The sequence below is a fragment of the Semicossyphus pulcher genome, unplaced genomic scaffold, assembly GCF_022749685.1.
Source record: "Semicossyphus pulcher isolate SPU_LCO1_2020_fin unplaced genomic scaffold, fSemPul1.0.p SCAF_20, whole genome shotgun sequence".
NCBI lineage: Eukaryota > Metazoa > Chordata > Actinopteri > Labriformes > Labridae > Semicossyphus > Semicossyphus pulcher.
In genome coordinates this window covers 22,315,001-22,323,332 of record NW_027211694.1, presented here as the reverse complement: position 1 = coordinate 22,323,332, position 8,332 = coordinate 22,315,001, and the positions used below count along the sequence as shown (strand labels likewise).

General features: G+C 45.5%; 1 protein-coding gene across 1 annotated transcript in view; it reads left to right on the top strand.

The window, feature by feature from the left end:
• The first annotated feature begins 580 nt into the window (after nt 1-580).
• LOC138599889 (EF-hand calcium-binding domain-containing protein 6-like) overlaps nt 581-8,332 on the top strand; it is a 49,958-nt gene continuing 42,206 nt past the window's right edge. The window contains exons 1-5 of the mRNA XM_069671645.1: nt 581-728; nt 1,447-1,628; nt 4,499-4,570; nt 5,933-6,036; nt 6,169-6,229. Coding sequence (XP_069527746.1) covers nt 581-728; nt 1,447-1,628; nt 4,499-4,570; nt 5,933-6,036; nt 6,169-6,229 — 567 coding nt within the window. The remainder of the gene's footprint in view (nt 729-1,446; nt 1,629-4,498; nt 4,571-5,932; nt 6,037-6,168; nt 6,230-8,332) is intronic.

Genomic DNA, 8,332 nt, shown 5'->3' with positions numbered 1-8,332 from the left:
TATCGTCAGACTGCAGCCCAGAAGAATTTCTAATGCATTTTCTATTTCAGTGGTAGTATCACATTTCTAGGCCCTGTTGACTATAGCAATAGCAATATAACTGAGTTTTAAAGCTTAAAGAATAGCTTCTATCAGTATTATATTTACACTTATTTTAAACATCCCAAGAAAATGGAAAACTATTCATCTGTAGTGGACAAAAAAGTGCAACATTAACTCGACTCTGAAAAGTCGAGGTGAAAGTGAAGTGAAAGTATTTTAGTGTTCTGAGTTTAGGTTTTAAATTTCATTTGGAGGAAAGATATTTATTCTGGTTTGTTGCGTCCATGGTGACAGACAATAGGAACAAAAACAGACTGAGCTGAATACAGTGTGGTGTCAACTACACACACACACACACACACACACACACACACACACTCACACACACACACACACACACACACACACACACACACACAAAGACAGAGATCAGGTTCAAGTGTTAACTAGCAACCACAGTCCTCCCTCTCAGGGTCTCCCCTCCTCTCCGCCTCCTGCCTTCTCCTCACACACACATAAACACACCAGTTCTCCCAGTATGGCCCGGCTGCTGCCTCTCCAGCCCAGACTGGGGCCACTGGTGATGGGACGGCGGCCCCACACGGCTCCGGTCACTTATACACACTCCTTCATCAGAGGACAGACAGGACGAGGATGCAGGCAGACAGTGAGACACACAGACACAGGTGAGTGTACCTTCACTTTCACTGACCCTTTGCTGGAGAGTCTAAAGAAACAAACCAGTTTGCTGTCTGTAAAAACCTTTTACATTTTGTCACCTGCTGTCTTTGACCAATCAGTGAGGAGCTCTGGAATCAGTGCCACTCTGACCCAGGTGGAATCAATCTTCTCTAAATGTTACTCAGTTGTACTTTGACAAAAATGTTCATCGAGTTAACTCTCTGAAGAGGCCGAATAAAAACAGACAGTGAAGTACGGCCTCTTCTTTTGAACATTTCAGCAGGAACAGAAATAATCCACAAAAACCTTTTGCAGAGGAAGTGCCTTTTTCTCCTTAAAGGTTCTGTCTGATATTTACATGAACAAATCTCCAAAAGGCTCCAACAGCACAAACACGGCCCAGAGGTTACGTTCAGTGACTGAATGTGCCTGCAGCTCGCAGACAGCTAGCAGCTCCCACCTATTTAAGCCTTAATATAATGTAAACAGGTGAGTTGTATAAAGATTCTCCCCGTACAGTTGTCATGAAGAGAGAAATGAGCTATAGAGACCCAAACTGTTTTTTGTACCAGGCTGTAAACATGTTTATTTCTGCTGTAAAGTTTAACATGGGACTCTATGGGGACTGACTCACTGCTGGAGACAGCCTCAAGTGGACACCAGAGGAACTGCAGTTTCCGACACTAATCATGTCATCATGATCTGCCCCCCTCTATCATCCAGGTCGTCAGATCACCCTGCAGCAGGTGGAGCCTCTGATCCACAGCAGACTGGAGAACATCAGGTCGGCCTTCACGGCGTTGGATCCTGATGGGACCGGGCGGGTGAGCAAAGAGGACTTCAGACGAGTCCTGGAGAGTCTGCTGTCTGTCCACCAAAACCAGCTCAACACTGCGATCAATGGGGTGAGAGGGATGTTCACTTTCCTCTCTGGGGTCACAGTGCAGGGTACGCCGAAAGCGTGCGTCATCCAGACCCTGCTTCTTCTGCTGCCACATTTCTGTGTTGTCATGCGAGGCGTCATCCAGAAGATGGCAGTAGAAGATGTATTTTTATCTCCTCCAGCAGCTGACACTGACAAATGAAGCTCCGTGGCCGTGGAGACTGGTCAGAGGAGAAGTGAATCCGGCAGCTGTTGAAGCAGACGTTATTTGTTTGCACCTCTGTTGCGTTGGCTGGCATCATGTTTTCCCTCTGATCCAGCTCACACACTTATTCTCTGTTGTGTTCTTCATCATGCATTCCTCAGCAGCCTGCAGATTTTTACTAAATAATAGAAGAAAAGATTTTAAAAACTGGTGTGAAAGCAGCAGCAGGATGTAAAGGTCGTCACTCTGGGTCTGAGAGGTCTTGTTTCAGGATGCTTCTGTGTTCTGGCGTTGATCAATCAGGCGTGCTGCTCGTGTGTGTGGTGTGTTCAGGGTCCATGCACGGTGCCGTAATTCCCCCCTCTCCCTTCTTCCTCCTCGGTGTGCACGCTGCCTCTGTCACTCCGCTGCGTCTCTGTAATCGTCTCCACTGTTCCTCTTTGTTCCGTCTCAGCGCTCACGCCTGACAGTTTGACTGCCTGTCTTTCCCACACACATTTCCACCCATAATATCAGCACTTTGTGTCTCCCACCCCCCCAAATACACCCCCTCCCACTCACCGCCTCATTCATTAAAGACAGTGTGTGTGTGTGTGTGTGTGTGTGTGTGTGTGTGTGTGTGTGGGTGAGTGTGCTTTCTGGAGAGTTGGGGAAAGTTTACTTTAAAGGAGTATCACCGGAGTAGCAGCTGTTGTTCTGGTGACATTTTGATGTGGAAGTAGCTTTGTGCTTGAGGGAGCGAGGTGCCACCCGCCTCGTTCTTCTTCTTCTTCTTCTGTTATTTATTTATCTATCTGCTCTCATCCATGCCGCATTTTCAAAAGTAGAGATACAGATCTTTCTTTTGGTTAAATATTGATCAATTATTAACGTGAGCGAGGGCCTGTAAACGAGAAGTTGCTCCAGTATTTTTGATCCGCGGCACGATTTCTTTTTGGCGTGTAAATGTCTAAAGGATTAATTCCTAAGGTCTTTGTAGCTATTAGGTGGCCTCAGTTTGTCTCTGACAATATTACAAAAATGATCTTTACAGAAACCGACCTTTTATTTAATGTAATATCCATTTTCTTAAAGCAGAAACAGCTGTTACATCGCTTTCTTTAAAGCCACCAGACTCCATTTACAAAAACAGCAATTTTACCTCACAGAACACAGGAGTTGCTGGTCTACCTCTGCCTCGATTGACGAGGTATTTTTTCTGTTTTTGAGTGATTGCATTAGATCTGAAATAACCGTTTAAACCAACAAAGTCAAACAATAACACAAACAAACTAAACAATCAAGTCAAATATAGACCAGCCACTCCTGTGTTCTGCAAGGTAGAATCACTGTTTTTGTGAATGGAGTCTGGTGGCTTTCAAGAGAGCGACGATTTTTGGTTCAAATAAATCACCTTCCTCTGTAACAAAAAGGTCTATCTCTGTAGGGATCCTTTCTGTAACGTTGTCACACACGTAGAATAACAATCTGAGCCTGTCAGTGGAAACAACAAGAATGTTTAGTGGACGACCTTTGACCCATTAAGGATTACGTTGCAGCCATTACAGCCTGTTTCACAGCTGCTGCTGATGACCTATTGGTCATTTAGAAACAAAATCTTTAAGAGTAAGCCCAGGCTGAAAAGCACTGAGAAGAGTCGATGAACAAGAAGAAAATCACAGCTGACAGATCTGATGGTAAAATAAAGCAGGTGACAGACAGACAGACACACAGACAGACAGACAGACACACACAGACAGACAGACACACAGACTCCTGCAGAGAACAAGACAGAGAAAATCCACTGCATGATGAGCGCTCAGGCTCTGTCTCCTCCTTTAATAGTGTCTTTGTTCTGTGTTTATTCAGTGTGATTAGAATTGATTTTGATTCCTCTTAAATGTTGCAGCATCCCACCTCCCTCTCTGAAAACACACAGAGCAATTTAACAGCTTACTTGAGCCCGACATGCAGACTGTCTATATACTCTGTTGTATTTTGTTTTTGTGGTTTGATGATATAAATCTGTCATTTTCTGCACTGACCCTCACACCTGTCAGTCTGTCATGAATCTGGGATCCGCCTTTTGGGGTCAGAATACTTAAAGGTTAGATTTTTTCATGCAATGTTAATTGTAAATATAGTCAAAGCAGCGATAAATTCCTCCTTTTGTGCCACACTGACAGAGTTCTCCTGCTTCTGGAATTGTGCCAGCAGTGCCTACATGTACCAGGATGCATTGCACTGGAGCAGCCTATCTGACGTTTGTGTACTGTGTTCCTGGTGTCTTTGATAAAACTAACCAGCTGGTCACATCTCAGGCTTTAAACATTCCCAGCATCAACTTAACCTGCAGAAACTTTTAAACCACAGATACTGATTATCAATATCTATTTAAAAAAGCCCGTCTTCAGCTAACTCCTCAATCCGGAGACGTATTCGAACAAACTGCTCTCGACAGATGGAAATCTGAAGAAAGCCCGACCCTTCTCCACCTTTAATTGTTCCCTGCATCCCTGTATTCACATCGCACATGAGTTAATTTTTTTACGTGGCAATGATGTGAACAAATGTTCATTCTAATGGACATTCATCAAGTGCAGTGAGAAGTTCTGCAAGCCGAACAGCAGTTCTGATGTCAAAACTGAACCAAACATCTCTGCTGGGAACATTTATCCATCCTCTATCTATGTGCTTATCCTGTGCAGGGTTGCAGGGTGCTGGAGGCTATCCCAGCTGTCATTGGGAAAGCGGCAGGGTTACACCTGGACTCGTCACCAGTGCTGACACATAAGCCGTTTTTACATTACAATTCCGCCACAGCGCCGTAACGAAGCTCTACATGCCACCTTTGCGATTTTACATAGAACCGCGCGATGCCAGGGTAACCCAGTGTGTGTTTGTACATGCAAAATGTGCATTTCTCACCGATGAACCAAACGAGCATGTCTGTGGACTGTGGGAGGAAGCCGGAGTACCCGAGGGAATCACACATGCACGGGGAGAACATGCAGACTCCACACAGAAAGACCCACTACATCCGAACAGGGAACCTTCTTGCAACAGTGCCAACTGCACATTCCATATATTGGTTACTGGTTCACTAAGCTCGTAAATATCAAGCACAGATCCATACACACCCCAGTAGTTTAAAACTGCTCCTCTTCTTCAGCTGTTACGTAGATTTGTGGACATGAATAATCCTGATAAACGCTCCGGTGCTCCCCGCTGGGAAAAGAAAACAGTGAAAATAAATGTAAAAAACATGGGGAACAGAGGCTGACACTTACAGATGATCGGCCTCAAACCTTCATCCTCTGACCTCTGCCTCACCTTCAGCCTCTCACTGAACTGCAGGTGTGGCCACGCTGTCACAGGTATGTAGAGCACAGAGACCCCCCTCCCCCTCCTCTTTGTGTGTTACGCTCTGGCTGCTGATAACAGTGATAATTGGACGGGTGGTGTCTATAATAAGACTCAATGCTGGGAGCTCCACTGGGGCCGCTGCACTGGATTACACCATGGAAGGATGTAGGGCAGGGCAGCAGGGACTCTGCTTTGATTATGAGCCACCAAAATAGGTATAATACGTGTGTGTGTGTGTGTGTGTGTGTGTGTGTGTGCGTGTGTGTGTGTGTGGTTTTGGAAACTAGTTCTGTGTATTTGGGTATCTGCCAACTCTTAAATGTGTTTGTTCAAGCATGCGTGTGTTTGAAAATCAGCACAAGGTCAGAACAAAAGCAGGCGGCTGGATTCCCCAGGTGAGCAGAGCACCTAGCTTTATTCCCCCGACCGGCCTCGTCCTGAAAATTACTGCTCAGCCCACCTGATGCCAGCAGACGCATCATCACGCCGCTCCTCCTGCCTCCACAGAGACGACAAAGTTTGGAGTGGGTTTGGGGGTTCTACGGAAATGATGGAACCTGCCACGAGCAAAATTTGATGTTACCTTCACTGTTTGCTACTTCTATAAAAAATCGACATTAACTGTAGTGTCCCACAAAATGAGATTCGAGTGCGTGGAACATGAACGACACTTACCGAGTCTTCTTTGCTGTCTTGTAACGGTAGCGAAGGCTCCGTGTTGCTCAGCGTTTTTGAAGACCACAGCGTCATCATCACTGTGTTTGTATCTGCTGCAGGTGTGCGAGAGGAGCAGTGAATCGGTCGACTACCTGGAGTTTCTGAGGAGCTTCAGTCGAGCTCCGGCGGCCCGCAGAGCCTCGAGCAGCCGCTGTAGCGTGAGGTACACACGCTTCTCTCCTCCAGCCGCACACACAGCAGACGTTTCCTACACAAAGAAACACAACCCTGCGTTTGTATTGTGAGGCGTTTAGTGGCAGCGGCTCAGCATGCTTTAACTCTGTGTTTGTCTCAGGCGTGGTCCGCAGAACTCACCCATGTCTCTGTGTGAGATACAGAAGAGACTCAAAGAAAAGGTGTGTACCCTCTGTTTCCCTCCAATCACCTGCATGTTTGACTTGTTCATTGTGGAAAGCTGCCACCCAGGACACTGAATATTAAAAATACTCTGCTATAGTAACAGGCCTGGGTACACTGGGCGTGCAGACAGATTATATTCCTGTGAAACAGGAGAAATACTCAGTTTCAGTTTAAGTTATTCCAACATCTCTTGTTCCCATTTTAACAAATTCATCAAAAATAAACAAACTGCTAGACAATCAATATTATGACTTATTATGTAGGAATGTAAACCCCCTGTTTCCATATAAATTTGTTCTGTACTTACAGTCCTTTTACTGTTTTCACTTTAAAGTCACTGCTCTGCGTGTTTCCATTTATATGAACGACCTCTGACCCTCACATTTTTAACACAGAAAAAACACTTAAAATGCATACGAAGTACACAGGAGCTATAAGCATAAACTTGGAGGTCATCAGGGAGCGGGAGTCTAAGCCCAAAGAAAAATAGCATCCACCATTACCCACGCCAACAACAAGGCCTTTTAAAGGCGGCGCCTGAGTGGCTAGCATTAGCGCAACAAACCACACAGGGAATCCTTAACACAAGCCTGAGTAGCTAGCATTAGCACAACTAAACGGGGCATCATTAACATGGCTGAAAGATTCAAGGGCGGGTTCACTCCAGCCTTGTTTAGTCCGATTGAAGTGAACCCTGGAGCGTTTGTCCCCTCGGTGCGGTTTGTTTAGCTGGTGTGAACGCTGGAATCAAACTCTAGTGTGGACCAAACAACCGGACCCTGGCCCGCTACAAAGACGGGACTCCGTCTGTTTCCAAACGAACCACGGTCCAGTTTGATTCTGGTGAGAACGTAAACAGACTTAAAGTAGGACCAAATGCAGGAAGCAAACCATAAAACGGTGCATTGTAGTTTACGGGTGCTGACATTTACAGAGACACGCAGCGAGATGAGTAGAGGACAGACGTCGGGGAGCGATGAGGAAATAGAAATATGGGTGACCAAACAATTTCACAAATGCTTGTGGAAACGCACGAGAACACGGAGGTGTTCAAACTGTTCAGTGAAAAACTAAAGGAGATGGAACTGATCGATCTGTGGAATTATGTCGGTTAAAAGTAAAAAAAACTGACAACAAAACATTAAAGTCTGCGATCACGCTGAGTTTGATCGATCGGTGTGCTCTCTCGCTTTGTTTACTTCAGAGAGTTTTCCCACGTGGAAATCCTGACCAATCAGAGAGCAGTTTCCCTGTGCATCAAAACTTTTGTTCCGCTGGTAAAAGCTGCCGTGTGAACACAAACCAAATGGGGCAGAATGTGACTTTGTAACCATTTGGTCCTTGATTCAAACAAACAGACTTCAGGTGTGAATGCGCCCTAAGAAACAGTTCTGTGTTCTGCTTATTAATACCTTTTGTACACATTACCAACCTGTGAAACAGGAGAAATAATGAGCAGAACCTGCTGGTCGGTCTTGCCAGAAGCTTCCGACAGCTTCTTTATCACTACATTCCCCTACAACGTGCACTCTGCTGCCCCCTGCTGCCCCCTGCTGTCTGCAGTGGTTTACATATATTTTCAATACAAAAGCCTTGGAGGACTTAGTTAAAACAGCGTTACCCAAATGTAAACAGTGTTACCTTAAACAGAGAATGTGACCACATATTTTGAGGGGGTCACACTATGGTACGCTGTGAAGATATATTTGGGTGAGTGGATGCCGTATGTATGCTTACATGGACAGTAACGCCCATTAACTGGCAGCGCCCACGACCTCAATTTCAGAGCGATTGTTGCTAAGTTACGAAAGTTATCTGGCGGCACTTCCTCTTCCCTTCGTAGTGACCGTTAGGTCTGTTTTAAATCGATCTGTTTGCTTACGTCAGCAGCAGCTCTACACCTGGAAATTGTACCCGTGAAAAACGGAAGGATTAGCTTCTCATCCGCCTTTGTTGTTGACAAAGTTGATATTAGAAGTCCCGCCCCTTCTTGATTTTGATTGGTCGGTGAGGGAGATGTCACTTTGACGAGTGCGGCGGTGTTCCAAAAGTTACAACAATCTTTAACTATCTGACAAAAACAACTGATGCAGAGGGCA